Raw genomic sequence first — 17580 nt, 5'->3', positions numbered from 1 at the left:
CTTAAGTTCAGTTCCCAGCATCACCATAAGACAGCTGAGCAGTGCTATGGTGTATATGTCTGGCTGTCTCTCTCTACCCCTCCCTCATTAAAATAAAGTAATGTTTAAAACAATAGTTAATTTATAATTTTTATTATTAGATATCATTGTATCTTATTAAGTAGCATAGAATGCCAATTTGTTCGCTGACCCCTACTAAAGAATGAGAAAAGGGGGAGGAAGGAGAAGTAACTTCCTTTTCAAATATCCTGTTAAATAACTTTTCTTTCTTTTTTTTTTTTGTAATTTTATTTATTTATCTTCCCTTTTGTTGCCCTTGTTGTCTTTTTTTTTTTTATTATTATTGTTGTAGTTGATGATGTTGTCGTTGTTGGATAGGACAGAGAGAAATGGAGAGAGATGGGGAAGACAGAGAGGGGGAGAGAAAGACAGACACCTGCACATCTGCTTCACCGCCTGTGAAGCTACTCCCCTGCAGGTGGGGAGCCAGGGGCTCGAACTGGGATCCTCATGCCGGTCCTTGCGCTTAGCGCCACCTGCGCTTAACCCGCTGCGCTACCGCCCAGCTCCCATAACTTTTCTTTTTTAATAAAGTTTTTATTTATAAAATGGAAACACTGACAAGACCATAGGATAAGAGGGGTACAATTCTACTCAATTCCTACCACCAAAACTCCGTATCCCCTCCCCTCCCCTTCCCTGATAGCTTTCCTATTGTTTATCCCTCTGGGAGCATGCACCCAGGGTCATTATGGGGTGCAGAAGGTGGAAGGTCTGGCTTCTGTAATTGCTTCCCAACTATCTTTTCTTTATAGCATCCTGGTGGAGAAGAAGTTTTGCTGGAACAAGCTGGTGCAGATGCAAGTGAAAGCTTTGAAGATGTAGGGCACTCCATTGATGCCAGAGAAATGCTGAAGCAGTACTATATTGGCGATGTGCATCCGGTAAGAATTAATCTAAAAGTACTATGGAGAGGAAGCTACTTAATATGCTCAGAATACAATGAGGAAATGAATTATTAAAATGGAAATTTATTTAATTTTAATCATACTAATGTATCTAGCCTTACATGACTTCTTATTTGCAAAGTAGCACATCTCTGAAAAACTAAGGGAATTGATTTTGGGTTGTTACTTATTTTAAAAAAAAATTTATCTTTATTTATTTATTGGATAGAGACAGTCAGAAATTGAGAGGGAAGGGGGAAATAGACACCTGTAGCACACTTTGCCACTTGCAAAGCTTTCCCCCTGCAGGTGGGGACTAGGGGCTCAAACCTGGGACCTTGTGCATTGTAACATGTGTGCTCAACCAGGTGTGCCACCACCAGTCTCTGTTACTTATTTTTCATCATAATTTTCTTTTTGGTTTCATGCATACATGATTTCACCACTCCCAGAAGACTTATTTATTATTATTATTATTACTATTATTATTCATGCCTCTAGGGTTATCACTGGGGCTCAGTGCCAACACTACTGTTGGCACTATCCACTAAATCCACTGCTCCTGGAGGCTATTTTTCCCATTTTTTTGCCCTTGTGGTTGTTTTTGTTGTTGTTATAGCTGTTGTTGGTTAGGACAGAAATCGAGAGAGGAGGAGAGAAGGATAGACACTTGCAGACCTGCTTCACCACTTGCGAAGTGACCCCCCCACCCCCCGCCTCCGCAGCCGGGAGCTGAGGGCTCAAACCAGGATCCTTCTGCTGGTCCTTGCGCTTTGCGCCATGTGCTCTTAACCTGCTGCGCTACCATGTAGCCCCTTTTATTATTGTTTTTAATTTTTATTTTTACTAGTGCATTGCATTGCACAGGTTTGGTTTATGGGGTTGAACCTCAAGCATGAAAGTCTTGCATAACTATATGCCATCATCCCTACCTCTCAGAATTTTTTTTAAAACAACGAATGGAGGGAAGATAGCATAATAGTTGTGCAGGAAGACTATCATGCCTGAATTTCTGATGTTCTAGGCTCAATTCATTCACATCCCTATAAGCTAGAGCTGAGCAGTGCTCTGGTAAACAAACAAAAATAGAGGGTGAGAAACAGAGAGACACACACACACATATAGGAGAGAAGCTATAGCAACACTCCACTGCTTTTTAATAATTTTCCTGGTGTATGTAGTGACTGGGACCTTGAACCTGGGTAAATTGTGCACTTTACTAGGTGAGCTCTTTCCTGGACACCTCCCCCAAGGATATGATATGATATGATATATGATTTATTAATTTATTTTTGTAATGCAATTAATGGCATCTCTGGATAAAATTGTAATTTGGTTGTGTTTGCAAATCCCTCTCTGAAGGTGGTAATTGTACATCTTCCAGACAATAATTTTTTTATTATTACTATTCCCTTTTGTTGCCCTTGTTGTTTTATTGATGTAGTTATTATTGTTGTCATTGTTGTTGGATAGGACAGAGAGAAATGGAATCTGAATCCTTGCTCTGGTTCTTGCACTTTGCACCATATGCGTATAACTTGCTGCGCTATCATCCAACTCCCCAGACAGTAGCATTCTTTAAAAAAATTAAAATCATACAATTGAGAGAAAAGACAGAACATCACTGATTCATGCAGCCCTAGGGATTGAAGCAGGAGCCTTAAATGATACAAGTGTATGCTCTTCCAGTTGAACTGTTTCCCTAGTCACTAAACCATACCATTACGACAAGGAACCCGAGTAGACTCGGAGTCACAGGTGGGAATCGGGGACAGTATCCTTCTAACAACTTAACACCTCCATGATGTTCACTGCCATTAGAATGCACTCTCATGTTCTAAGATTAATTATAAGCCCATAGTGAGAGTTCATTTGACTATGTCTCAAAATGATACTTATTTTCCTCTTTTAACAGAATGATCTTAAACCTGAAAGTGGTAGTAAGGTAAGAAATCATGTTTCCTTTTTGTGTTTTAAGTGTTTATATTTCTTTTTTTTTTAATTTCTTTATTGGGGAATTAATGTTTTACATTCAACAGTAAATACAATAGTTTGTACATGCATAACACTCCCCAGTTTCCCATATAACAATACAACCCCCACTAGGTCCTCTGTCATCCTTCTTGGACCCGTATTCTTTTACTTTGGTGTGATACGATAAGTGTTTATATTTCTATCTGCTCAAATAGAGTTGCTTCCTTAGAAAATCATCTCAGCAAGAAAAGTATACGATAAGTGTTTATATTTCTATCTGCCCAAAGAGTTGCTTCCTTAGAAAATCATCTCAGCAAGAAAAGTATTTACCTTTTCCCCCAAGCAAAAAAAATCCCATTTTTCAGGAACTTGGGACTCAGTACCATCTCAAGAAAAAAAAAAAAAAAAGGCTGAGTCATTTAACAGTAGGAAACAATTTATTATTATTATTATGCACTTTGTTTCATATGCTCAAAGTACACCATTCATTAGGCAAGGGTTCTTCTCCCATGTTTTTTATAAAAAGGGTTCATAGTGCAACAGCCCTCACTGATACACAAATTACTTCTCTTGTTTCCCAGTGTTGATATATTTTGTTTTTCTTTTCATAGTATCAGAGGGTCAGTACTTATGGTACAGTTCTTTTTGAAAGATTTTCTGGAAGAACATTTTTATATCTCGTATAAGATATGAGAAGGGTACATGTGGTAGTATTATTTTAGTTATCCTGGTGTAAAGGAATGGTATTTCCTCCTTCCCAGCCTTTAGAAGACTGCTTTTCATTAAAATGACTGTGGTTAGAAAATTGTTTTAAGTTAATTGAGGTACTGTGAGTTGGTACACTATGCATGATATCACAAGAAGCTTCATGAATGGTAGAGAGGTGCTTTGGTGTCTTTCCTTTCTTTCTTTTTTTTTTTTTTTTTTACCAGAGCACTGCTCAGCTCTGGTTTATGGTGGTGTAGTGGATTGAACCTGAAACTTCAGAGCCTCAGGCATGAGAGTATGTTTGCATAACCACTATGCTATCTACCCCACCCTGTGTCTTTCCTTTCTATGTCCTTCTCTGTTTCTTCTTTCTTTTTTTATCTTTTTAAAAAATTCTCTATTGGGAGTCGGGCGGTAGAGCAGCGGGTTAAGCGCACGTGGCGCAAAGCGCAAGGACCAGCATAAGGATCCTGGTTCGAGCCCCCGGTTCCCCACCTTCAGGGGAGTTGCTTCACAGGTGGTGAAGCAGTTCTGCAGGTGTCTGTCTTTCTCTCCCCCTCTCTGTCTTCCCCTCCTCTCTCCATTTCTCTCTGTCCTATTCAAGAACAACAACAATAACTACAACAATAAAAGAACAAAGGCAACAAAAGGGAATAAATAAATAAATAAAAGAAAAATGAAAAAAAAATCTCTATTGGGGGATTAATGTTTTACATTTGACAGTAAATACAATAATTTGTACATATTTCTCAGTTTTCCACATAACAATACAACCCCCATAGGTCCTCTGTCATCCTTTTTGGACCTGTACTACCCTCCCCCCCACAACCCCAGAGTCTTTTACTTTGGTGCAATACACCAATTCCGGTTCAGGTTCTACTTGTGTTTTCTCTTCTGTGTTTTTTTTTTTGTTGTTGTTAATTTATTTTCCCTTTTGTTGCCCTTGTTTTTTTTTTTATTGTTGTTATAGTTATTGTTGTTGTTATTGATGTTGTCATTGTTAGATAGGACAGAGAGAAATGGAGAGAGAAGAGGAGAAGACAGAGGGAGAGAAAGATGGACATTGGGGTTGGGGGGGGAAGTAATGGGATTATAGGGGTAAGAAGCACAAGTGCGAAGTCCTAGAGTTAAAACAAACAAACAAAAAAACTAATAATTGCATATGACTTTAGAATTCAAGTTCATCTGGCCTATGTCTTTATATATATATTCCCCTTTTTGTTGCCCTTGTTGTTTTTTATTGTTGTAGTTATTGTTGTCGTTGTTGGATAGGACAGAGAGAGGGGAGAGAAAGACAGACACCTGCAGACCTGCTTCACCGCCTGTGAAGCGACTCCCCTGCATGTGGGGAGTGGGGGCTCAAACCGGGATCCTTAAGCCAGTCCTTGCGCTTTGCGCCAACCTGTGCCTAACCCGCTGTGCTACCGCTAGACTCCCCTGTGTGTAAAGGGAAGATGATTTAACCTTGAGCTTGAGGATATTAGATGTAGTTTCATTTATGAGCAACTTTATTAAAAGGTTACTCAGTGGGGGCGGTGCAGTAGAGCTCGAAGCTTAGGACCTGTGTAAGGATCTTGGTTCCAGTCCCTGGCTCCCCACCTGCGGGGTGTTGCTTCACAGGTGGTGATGCAGGTCTGCAGGTGTCTTTCTCTCTCTGGCTCTATCTTCCCCATCTCTTTTGATTTCTCTCTGTCCTATCCAACAACAGGGGCAACAAAATGGGAAAAAATGGCCTCTGGGAGGAGTGTACCGAGCCCCAGAGATAACAAACCCTGGAGGAAAAAACAATTACTCAGTTACTATATAGTATTTATTTTTATAAAACTCAAGTTTAGTATTTATATAAATATTTACTTATGGGGAATTTAAACTTTAGTGAACCTTGGATTTTAGGACCAATTTGTTTAAACAGCTAATTAAAAAAAAATAAGCATGCATCTTATTTACTTATTTACCAGAGCATTGCTTAGCTCTGGTTTATGGTAGTGGTAGGGACTGAACTTGTCACCTTTGCCGCCACAGGTACGAAAGACTTTTAGCCTAACTATTGTGCTATCTTCCCAGCCCGTAACAGTTAATTTTGAAGTAAAATCAGAAAACTTAAAAGCAATTTATTTGTTTGGAAGTATATTCCAAATTTCTAGAACAATAAAGAAGTATGAATTTAATTACTTGTCAAACCTTTGGTGAAACTCTGGATTTGATCAGCTGTTTTGTAATTGAATGACCTAGTATTACAGTTACTACTTTTCATGCCAAAGATTGCAAGCAATCACTGTTCTCCTGACCAAAAATCCTGCATGCAAATTAGCACGTGGACAAGAATATAACCAGCCAAGATATACTTGAACACCCAAAGGGATAAATTAACTATAAACTAGTTAACTATAAACGAGGAGTTTCACTTGAGCACTCATTAGATTCAGCATGAAATATTTGGAGTAGAGATGAGAATTGGGGAAATGCATAGAGTGAAGGAAGGTTAATAGAACCTTTTTCTTTTTAATTTTGTGAAATAAATAATAGCTTATTTAGCATCTTTCCAAATTTGGACAAGATACCAGATGTTAAAATAAACATCTATTTTTAATTAATTAAAAAAATTGAGACAGAAATTGGGGGGGGGGAGAGGGAGCTAAAGAGGATGAGAGAAAGATACCTGCAGCACTGCTTCACCACTTAGCATGGGTCTGTGTGCATTGTAATGAGTGCTCAACTGGGTACGCTGCTACCATAACTCTTTCACTTTGGCTGACTAGAAGTGGAGTCCCTATAGTTTTGACATTTATTTGACTGTCAATATTATACTTTCTCTTCTTTTTCCTCTAGTCTTAGGCAAGTTGGTGTTTTCACCTCCAGGGATGTATGGATAGATCTTAAAATGGCTTGGATACTTGAAAAAAAAAAAGTGTGTTTATCAGGAAAAGTGTTTCAGGTGAAGCACCTTTTTGAGAGGTGCAGTAAGTATAGTGACCATCTTGCAACCATGATGTCCTGAGTTCATTGTGCATTGTAATACCTGCATTCAACCAGATGCACCACCACCTGCCTCTGTGTTAATATTCTGCATTCACATCCTAGTTTACTTCTACATGTTGGCAAAGATGATATATTGGGCAGCACTAGCCTATGCTAATAAATAGGTCATTGTCCTCTGCCAGTAAGTTAGTAGCTTTTTTTTATCCTATTTAGCTAATTAGTGAAATCAGTAACTTCATTTGATATCTACTTAAAGTAGATAAAATGGGGGGCTGGGTGGAGGCGTACCTGGCTAAGCACACATGCTACAGTGTGTAAGGTCAGGGGTTCAAGTTCTTGATCCCCACCTGCAAGAGAAAAGCTTCATGAGCAATAAAGCAAGGCTGCACATCTCTCTTTTTTTTTTTTTTTCTGCTGCCTGCCCCTTCCCCCTCTTCCCTCTCAATTTCTCTATCCAATAAATAAATAATATAAAAATTGGATTAAATGCTTATTAATATTTCTATTAAGATATAACTTACGTACCATTCATCTCACCTGTTTCAGATGTACAAACCAAGGGTTTTAACTATATTACTGGGCTATGCAATCAAAATCATAGATTTGAAATATTTCATTAGTCTATGAAGAAACCTCATATGCTTCATTAGTCATTTTCCATTTCACCTCACTCCTACCCCCCCCCCCCCAAACTCTTCCACCATCCATTCCAGGCCTTGGAAAAACAATCTTGCTTTCTATTGATTTTTATCTATCCTATTTCATATAAATGTAGTTACACAGTCTTTTGTACCTGACAACTTTAACTTAACATTCTCAAAGTTCATCTGTATTGTAGCAGATATTCATCATATTTCATTAGTTTTTGTTACCGAATTTTTATTTTTAAGGTTTTATTGGTATTTCTCTTAACTCTATTCTCCCCATCCCTTTTATTAGAAAATAAACTTTAAGGTCTCAGTTCATAATTTTTATGGTTTCAGAGAGTAAGTCAGTTCATTTTTATAAGCTGCAAGGCAGTCACACTCACTTGTGTCATTTAGAGCATTTCATCATTAATTTATGTAAGGATTTTAATTTTTAAAAATTAGTGTTTTCAGAAAATAAAGTTTTAACTACTGCCAGTGGTAAGCCCAGCTGAACCAGGCATATCATTTTGTCTAAATTAGTTCATTTCAATATAGTTTGTTTCTGTAGCATGCTTTTGCACATATGTAAGAAAGTTTTGATCATTTATCTGTGTTTCCATTACTGGCTTTTCACTAGGAAAAAGCAATATATGATCAGAAATAGAATTCTTAGTCATCTACTGCATAGAAATTTGCCAAAGTGCATGAAAGATGAAGCTCTGTTACTAACTACAGAATTTATAGATAGAGATACACAAGATTTATTTCCTCTGTGTTGATCTTCTTTCTTTTTGTTATTTTTAAATATGCATCTTCAGGATCCTTCGAAAAATGACACGTGCAAAAGGTTAGTATTCCTTTAATATACTTTTTTATGCTCAGCATAGTGTTTTGCAAGAGTTTCATAAATGTACATGTATAACAATTCTTTTTTTGGGGGGGACAAAATTATGACAAATATAACAGTTTCTTAACATTAGCAAAATTAATTTTTAATTTTAGTCATTTTGAGTAATCTCCAAAGCTCATGCCTTGACTGTTTTTTAAATGATTTGGTGACTTAAACTGAATCATATTCAACTAGAAACCAGTATGGTATGAAGTGACTATTTAAGTGAAAGTCCCTAGTCTATGCACCTCAGCCCAGTTGCTAGTTCTACTTAAACTCATTTAATCTTCACAACTACTCTTTGAGATAGATGCTGTTGTCATATTTTATAGGAGAAAAAATTCTGCATTATAGTAGTATTAAAATTTTAGTTTAGTAGGTCAGGCGATTGTGCAATGGGTTAAGCGCATGTGGTGCAAAGCGCAGGGACCAGTGTAAGGATCCCGATTTGAGCCCCCCCCCCCCTTGCAGGGGAGTCGCTTCACAGACGGTGAAGCAGGTCTGCAGGTGTCTATCTTTCTCTCCCCCTATCTGTCTTACCCTCCTCTCTCCATTTCTCTCTGTCCTGTCCAACAACGAACAATATCAACAATGGCAATAATAGTAACCACAACGAGGCTACAACAATAAGGGCAACAAAAGGGGGGAAAAATGGCTTCCAGGAGCAGTGGATTCATGGTGCAGGCACCGAGCCCAGCAATAACCCTGGAGGAAAAAAGAAGAGGAAAAAAGAAAAAAAAATTTAGTTTCATCAAAGATTTATTTACAGTACAGCCCTTAAAAGTATTAGTAATATAGTAAGTACTATTAGCTCTTGAATTTACACATTTGCCATCCTGACATGATAGTGGAATCTTTGCTTTGGAGAAAATATTTACAGAAATTATACAGACCTATCTTAGATTTCTGAAATCTGACTTAAAGTGTTTTGGATAGAAAAGGTGTTTTTCAGGTGGTTGGGGGGTAAAAAAGTGTTTTTCTCCCCCACAGAAGTATGTCACTTTTTTTTTTTTAAGTGATGGACAGAGTATTTAAAAAGTGAAGACTTAGAAATGTTAATAAACTCACCTTCTTAGTATTAAGGAATTATGTTTAGCCAGATTCTCTATAAAGAATTTAAAATTGTAAGCAAATTTGGAGTAGTCTTGTGTATATATAACGTTAAGAATTATATGTAATACATAAATAGTAGAAGGCACTATCTAAAAAAAAAATAGGTTATTAGAATATGAGAAAATGACTCAAGCACTATATAGAAGGGTAGAGTAAATACAGGGGCCAGGCAGTGGTGCACCTGGTTAAGGGGCACACGTTACAATGTGCAAGAATCTGTGTTCAAGCCCCTGCTCCCCACCTGCAGGGGGAAAACTTCACAAGTGGTGAAGCAGGGCTACAAGTGTCTTTCTGTCTCATCTCCCCTCAATTTCTCTCTGTCTCTATCCAATAATAAATAAAAATAAGAAGTGTAAATAATAAATTCTTTAAGAAACATTAAAAGAATGGACACAAATGTATGCATATGGAAAAAAGGTTTATTTTTCATCAGAGATGCAAATTTAAATCATAGGGAGTAGTTCACAGCCATTAGATTGACAAAAACTAAAAATTCTCAGAAGAGTTGCTTAGGACATAGATCACCATTCCTAAGGAATGTAAATTACATAGTGATTTTGGAAAACAATTTGGCATTATCTTGTAAATTTAACAATATAGATAACTTTGGATCCATCTTAAGAGATACACTTGAGAAATGTGTGTAACAATATACGAGGAAATTTGTTCAAAAATGTTCATAGCTACATTTTTCTAGTTACTTTGGTATATTTATACAGTGGAATACTACAAAGCAATAAAAATAGATGAGTCACAACTATATACAATAACCTGACTGAATTTCCAAGAAAAGTTCTGTCTTTGAGCCAGAAACTCATTGTTGAGCTTAAGTCTTCTTTGGTGCAGTGAATATGCATTTCCTTTGGTTTTATCCTCAGTGGCAGTTAAGTACTGCAAAGGATGATATGAAGACTGATGGTCAGCAGATCTCAGTCTTTTATACTGAAAAATATCTTTTTCTCTTAAGGGTTATACTTTTGAATTCTTTAGTCTAATGTGGTTGCTCTTCAGGATATTAGAATTCATAACTCTTTAGAGATCACCTTAAAGTTCCATGTGTCACATCGTTGTTTTACATGCCCACTTACTTGTTTTGTTTAATTAAAACTACCTGGCTGACATTCTGAACTTGTCCAGAGCAGCTTACTGCTGTACTTAATGTACAAAGTGCTTAGCTTGTTTAGGCAAAGATAATACTTTTTATTTTTGAACTTCAGCTGGTTTTATTGGCTTCAGAAGTCTTTTAGTACCACAGCTACATTTGTCTTAAGTAGAAGGGTAGCCAGGTAATTTGAACCATGGAAAAATTACACCTGTGAAATATCAATTATTGGAAGTTGGGCCGTAGCGCAGCGGGTTAGGCGCAGCTGGCACCAAGCGCAAGGACCAGTGTTAAGGATCTCAGTTTAACCCCCAGGCTCCCCACCTGCAGGGGAGTCGCTTCACAGGTGGTGAAGCAGGTCTGCAGGTGTCTCTCTTTCTCTCCCCTTTCTGTCTTCCTGTCCTCTCTCCATTTCTCTCTGTCCTGTCCAACACTGACAACAATAACTACAACAATAAAACAACAAGGGCAACAAAAAGGGGATAAGTAAATAAATATTAAAAAAAATAAAATATCAATTCTAATAAGCTATTTTAAAAAAGAATTATTTTAAACAGAGTAATGATTGTCCTAGAACTCCTAAGGAAAGTCTTTTATAGGACTTTGGAGGTTATTCTTTGTACTTGTATTCCTTATTACAGATCAGATTTAATGAGGCCAAGGGGGTAGGTTTGTAATCAGACTGCCTGACTCACTTAGCTTTATGATTGTGGGTATAGAGCTGTTAATTTTTTTATAGGTTTTGTGTGCATTTTATTTATTCCCTTTTGTTGCACTTGTTTTATTGTTGTAGTTATTATTGTTGGATAGGACAGAGAGAAATGGAGAGAGGAGGGGAAGACAGAGAGAGGGAGAGAAAGATAGACACCTGCAGACCTGTTTCAGCGCTTGTGAAGCGACTCCCCTGCAGATGAGGAGTGGGGGGGATCCTTATGGCAGTCCTTGCGCCATGTGTGCCTCACTCACTGCACTACCACCCGACTTCCCAGAGCTGTTAATTTTTTAAGCATAAAATGAGAATTATAATAGTATCTATCTTATAGAATTTTTTGTGAGGGTTAAAAATTTAAACGCATGTGGGAGAGATGTCTTATGGACAATAATTGTGCTAGATGTTATTTCTTGTAAGTTTTCATATGTATGCATATATATATATATATATATATATATACACACATAATTTCTTCCTGCTTAAAAAATGTAACCTGTAGAATATGTAGAATAGCATGCACAGGAAGAAAAATGTAAGCCAAATAATCCCATATCCCAGAGAAAGAAACCATATTATATATAAGCATATACGTAGAAGTGTGTTTGTACGCATTTGCATTATACTACATATTCTATTTTTTATCTTTAAAAATTGTTTAATATTCCTATTCTAATCCATATACTTGTCTTTCAACTCCTGTGTGGTAAAGTTTAATTTGTCATAGAAAATCAAAACTTTTTCTCATAAAATATTAAAATGTGAGTGTTTAATGAAAACAAATGTTTGGCATTAAATATTCATGCTTTTATTACTTCCCTTTCCTCCCCCCACTTCTAGTTGCTGGTCATACTGGATTTTACCCATCATAGGCGCTGTTCTCTTAGGCTTCCTATATCGTTACTATACTTCGGAAAGCAAGTCCTCCTGAGGAGATCTTATTGAAGTCTGGAAAGTATATCCACTTGGGAGTGAGAACTAGAGACTTGTTTGGAGGCTGCAGTGGTGCCCTCTTTCTGAATCCTACCAGTTGTATTTTCTCTTTTGGAGCGAGATGGCTGGCCAGATACCCACCTCAGACCTGACCCATGTCTTTCATCTCTGAGCCTTACTCCTAAGCACCTGCGCATTATTCTCAGTCCTTGCCTGAGTTTTCTCTTCTCTCAGTTTTCTTGTGTACCTTTACATTTCAAAACTTGAGTTTCTAATTGCCGTCCATATTTTTTAGACTAATTGCCAATTGTTAAAATGCTTTCCAATATTTTAAGTGCATACGAGACTTTCTTAACAGGGTAGCACATTCTTATCTGTAAGCTTTTTTTGGTCCATCTTTCTTTTAAATGATTAATATAGAATTCTGGCTTAATTATTTACCAGTGCAGATTTAATTCATTAAGTGAAGTTGCACATCTGATTTAAAATGCTACTGCCAAATGACAGTCCATGTTTCTATTTGTTAAAACCTTATGATCATATCCTTCCTTCCAAGTTAGTATGGCAGGTAGCTCTTGTTTCCAGGTGGTTCATTCCCAAAATGCTGGACAATACTTCTCTTATTTATGTGGAGTGGAGAGAAACAGAAGAAGAAAAGATGATGAATTTTGGGGATAGGGAGAATTACATAATAATCTTTCTTTTGAGGAATATTAGGACATAAAGCACCAAAGACTCTAGCCTTTGATACTAGTTTCTAGTGTTCTTCCTCCCCACACCTTTTATTGCTAAAAAAAAAAAAAAAAAAAAAAACTTGTAATGATGTACAGCTGTATCTGAAAGTGTGATGCATTTCTACTTACTGACTAGCAGAATTCTTATTCCCTGTTTACAAGAAACTTCAAATTGACCAGAGATAGAATATTTGACCTTTTGTTTGGCTTGTAAAGTAAAATGACTTTATAGAAAATGACTTTCAAAAGTGGGAGATGCTGATAAGAGATTATTTCCATTTTATCTCTATTTTACCTCATGGCTCCAATTTGCAGTTTTGTTCTGTTTTTCTGTTGAGAATAAAAGATACTGATAGCTTCCCCACCCCATCAGGCGAATGTTTTATTGAGAAGTAGATTATTATTTAGTGTTATGTTACTGTTTTTTGCTTTCGGGATTTTTCTGGCATATTTACTTTTTTTTTTTTTTTTTTTTTCCTGTGTAAGTTCCTGATTCTGCCACCATCTGATGATTTTCATTTTTTCTTCCTCCCTATTCTTTGAGCATTACTGTTTGTTTCTGAGTGTTAAGTACAGTAGGGAGCAACTTAGTTCAAGAAGACTCATGGATACTGTTCAATATCTCTTCCCCCTTCCAGCTTGCCAGACAGTTGACAGAACAGGAAACTTTGCAGTAAACCAGTGTCTGCTCATGAAAGCTATTTAAGAAAAAGTTCAGCCCAGGTCTTGTATCCTGTGATTTAGCAGTTGAGTAAATTCAGAATTCATCAAAATTTTAACCCTGTACTTGAACACCTGGATATGACCTTAAAGAGTAATTTTAGGAATTTTTAGTTTGATTTTTATATATTGGGGTTCTGAATGTGGTCAAATTTTTTATCTTTTAGAAAATGTTTTTTTTTTTTTTTTAAATGGGGTTGGGGGAGGTAGCATAAGTTTATAAAAAGAGACTCATGTCTGATGCTCTGAAGTTCCAGATTCAGGCCCCTGAACAAACAAGTGTATATCCTCTTTTTAAAGAAAATGTTTTTGTGTATTAGAAGATGTTACTTGAAGACTTTTTTTTTTTTTGCCTCTAGGGTTATTGCTCAGGCTCTGTGCCTGCAGTAGGAATTCACTGCTTCTGGAAGTCTTTTTTTCCATTTTTGTTGCCCTTGTTGTTATGTTGCCATTGCTGTTGTTGGATAGGACAAAGAGAAATAGAGAGAAGACGGGAAGACAGACAAGGGGAGAGAAGACCTGCTTCACCACCTGTGAAGCAACCCCCCTTGCAGGTGGGGAGCCGGGGGCTTGAAACTGGATCCTTACGCTGGTTGGTGCCATACATGCCATGTGCACTTAACCAACTGGGCTACTGCCCCCCCCCCCCTTTAAGTTAGTTTAATATGTAGAGAGTGGTATGATTGGATACTTTTCCATTTGAATATAAAGGTTACCTTAAGTAGGAATTGTCACATAATTGTTACAGCAATTAAGTTGCATGACATGGGGTCATCTTTGTTTTAGTGGTTTTCTTTACTTTTTTGTTTTGTTTTGTCTTTTGCAGTTTATTGCTCATCTCTGCCTTAAGGTCATGTTGGGGATTGGACCTGGAAACTCAGAGCCTCAGGAGGCATTAAAGTTTTGCATAGCTGTTATGCTGTCTCCCCAGGCCACCTTTGGTAGAAGTAAAGGATAAAGACTTAGGGAGCTGGCAAGGGAACTTTCAAGCTAAAACCAGTGAGAAAATGAAAAGTACTCTGGGTACTGGATGGATTTCATGGATGGTAGTTAGAATCTCCAAAATTGAATGCAAATCATCTGGCCTACAAGAAACATTAAAGGATAGTTGTCTTCAGTAAAATTGTGTTTTTGATACTTTTAGGGTAAACTATCCAAAAAGTATGTTTGGTTTTTTGTTTGTTTGTTTTTTTAATTTTGTATTGGTTGCCTTTTCTGTTTATAGGTAAACTTTTTCTTACTCAGAGCCAGAGGAAAAAAAAAAAGGTTTTCATACTATATAACAACCATTCATGAAATCTTAGTACCCAGGCTTCTGAACTCTACAACAAATGCGACGTCACTGTGTTATAGAAACTGCTTTTAGGGGAGTTGGGTGGCAGCTCAGTGGGTTAAGCGCACGTGGCACAAAGCACAAGGACCGGCATAAGGATCCCAGTTCAAGCTCCTGTCTCCCCACCTGCAGGGGAATTGCTTCACAGGCAGTGAAGCAGGTCTGCAGATGTCTGTCTTTCTCCCTCTCTGTCTTCCCCTCCGTTCTCCACTTCTCTCTGTCCTATCCAACAATAATGACAGCAATAACAACAATACAATGATCAACAACAAGGGCAACAAAAAGGAATAAATATTTTAAAAAAAGAAGAAACTACTTTTACTTTTACTTACTATTATTACTTACTTTTACTTACTATTATTCTGCTACCTATATAAACAGCCAGATTTATTGTTTAGCTTTTCTAAACAGTAAAGTAATACAGTATGTTAGCCAAATCTATCTAAAAGGACATTTGTTTTTAGAGGTGTACTCAGATTCTCAAAATAGTCTTGAGGTTGGTAGGTTTTGAAAACCCCACTGGAGAGCAAATGGAGCCAGTCCCAGTTGGCTGACTATGGCCTCTGGAGCAGGTCTCTGGGGATGTTTAGTTATTTATTTCCAAGGAGCACTAACTACTGCTGCACACCATACAGTTTGATCTCTAGAGGAGGAGGTGAGAGAATGTCTATGCCACTGAAATAGGGATGTTAATGACAGGTCTCCAAAACTTCCCAGCTTCTGTCTCTATAAGATGTGACTTTAATTTCCAAATAATTTCTGTATTTTGAAGACAAAGTGGAGGGGACAAAGTTTATATTGTGTTTAGGTCTTATGGGACTACTTAGGCAGAAATAAAAGTCTATTGGAGGGCTGGGGAGATACCTTTCCAAATAATGTTATGCAAAAAGAACCCAAGGCTCCAAGGTTCTAGGTTTAATCCCCAGCACCACCATAAGCCAGAGCTGAGCTGGTGCTCTGGTAAAAAATAAAATAAAAATCCGTTGACATCTATAATTGGAACCTGTGGAGTTCTTTTAGCAGCTGTCATGTATGCATCTGTTATGAAATAAGGTAATTGTTGAGTTCATATGCATTTACTTCTGATGTGGAGCAATGCAAAATATTTTCAGGCCAGGTATATTATTACTTACGGCATTTCATGCTTAAAAATCTCATGTGATATATATCTGATTAAACTCCATTTTAGGAGATTGAAATGTAAAACATTTAACGTTCACTACTTCCTTCCCCGGGAGAAATGAATTCAGACATGTCTTGTCTCAACAAGAAAGAGTGGGTTTTTTTTTTTTAAATCATTTCATTTCTTTTGCCAAATATCACAAAAGTAGTGGGGAATTCAGCCACATTTGGCTGTTGTCCTCTGAAAGAGCCCAGTTTGGAATTTGTGGGGGTGATCTCAGAGGGCAGTTAGTTCTAAGACATAGAAAGGAAGTTGTCAAGTTACCCGCCCTCATCTAAAATCTCACTTGTGAGCTTTCGGAGCTGCCCTTTGTCCACACCTATATTCCGTACTTGCTGTTTGCACAGAAAGAACATTACTATGATTATTTAACTTCCTTCTTAGTTCACTCTTCACAAGTAGATAAATAATATTAACATTCCTTTTGTGTATTCAATAATGAAGTTTGTTTACCTATTTTATTTCAGCATATTTTGGACAAAGATCTTTGTCTTTGCTAGAATTGCACACAGTGAATGTTTGTTAAAACTACACACAATAAAGATACTGTTTTTCTTTTCTTGCCTGGACTACAGTTATTTTGAAAGTTTTTGTTTTTGTTTTAATCAAAGTAGAAGTGTTGGCTTTATAATCCTCAGGTGTTCTGAAGAAATGTTGAGAAGCATGGGAGGCGCCTTTGCTGATATTGTGCTTAGTGTAACTTCTTGGTGTTTTGCAGTCCTGAAGGATTCTTGCTGCAGTTTTGTTTTTTTTTTTAATAAGCGACTTTCTTATTCGATAATTGTGATACAAAAAAAGCAAAACTTTTCTAAATCCAATAGGATGTGAACTAGAAACCAGACTAACACATTAAGAGTTGTGTTTTTATTGTACCACCTGGTAAATAGAAGTCAATACAAGGTACTAATGTTTTTATCTTTAATGCCAGTTTTCAGATGATTGTTTTTCTTGGAAGTAGCCAAACTGTTGGGGAAAATTAAACATTGAGGTTGTAGTTCTAATGATTGTGTTAATAAAACAAGGGGAATTTTTTACAATCACTATTAAAATACTGTTTTAATGTTAGAAGGTTTAATATTAGGGTTTGGTTCTTTCATTATTACATAAGCTGAGCAGAACAGAAAGGTAGCGCCAGTCTGACTTCTAATGTTAGAATGTGGTATATATTCTTGATTCTGATAGTTCATAAGCCTGTATTCTTCTTGAGGCTGAGTATTTGAGATACTTGACAAATCCTGAAAACCTGAGATAGGAGATTGTGACTCCACTTATGTAAATTCAACATCAGAAAAACACTAGCTACCTATTAAATTGAAATGTATAGTACAGTTATCAGAGTAATTAATGTTAGGTTACTCATGTTAGCTAGAACCAACAATTTAACATGAGTAACCTAACATTAATTACTGTGATAACTGTACTATACATTTCATAGGCCATCCACCTTAGTCCTATATCAGCATTTTGAAAGACATAATTCTTTTATAAAATATTCAGGAGAGGGAGTCGGGCTGTAGCGCAGCAGGTTAAGCGCAGGTGGCGCAAAGCACAAGGACCGGCAGAAGGATCCCGGTTCGAACCCCGGCTCCCCACCTGCAGGGGAGTCGCTTCACAGGCGGTGAAGCAG

General features: G+C 37.1%; 1 protein-coding gene across 4 annotated transcripts in view; it reads left to right on the top strand.

Moving 5' to 3' along the window:
• Nucleotides 1–17580, top strand: part of LOC103114860 (cytochrome b5 type B) — an 85470-nt gene that overhangs the window by 21605 nt on the left and 46285 nt on the right. The window contains exons 2-5 of one of the 4 annotated variants that reach the window (XM_007524585.3): nt 816–944; nt 2863–2892; nt 8056–8084; nt 11891–16522. In XM_007524585.3, the coding sequence (XP_007524647.1) occupies nt 816–944; nt 2863–2892; nt 8056–8084; nt 11891–11981 (279 nt within the window). In that variant the 3' untranslated portion in view covers nt 11982–16522. Of the gene's footprint in view, nt 1–815; nt 945–2862; nt 2893–8055; nt 8085–11890; nt 16523–17580 lie in introns of those variants that run through there. The other 3 variants (XM_060185230.1, XM_060185229.1, XM_060185228.1) reach the window with 3 other exon arrangements.

The sequence above is a fragment of the Erinaceus europaeus genome, chromosome 2 (assembly GCF_950295315.1).
Source record: "Erinaceus europaeus chromosome 2, mEriEur2.1, whole genome shotgun sequence".
Classification (NCBI taxonomy): Eukaryota; Metazoa; Chordata; class Mammalia; order Eulipotyphla; family Erinaceidae; genus Erinaceus; species Erinaceus europaeus.
Note: the sequence above shows the minus strand (reverse complement) of the source record. Positions and strands in the feature narration are given on the sequence as shown.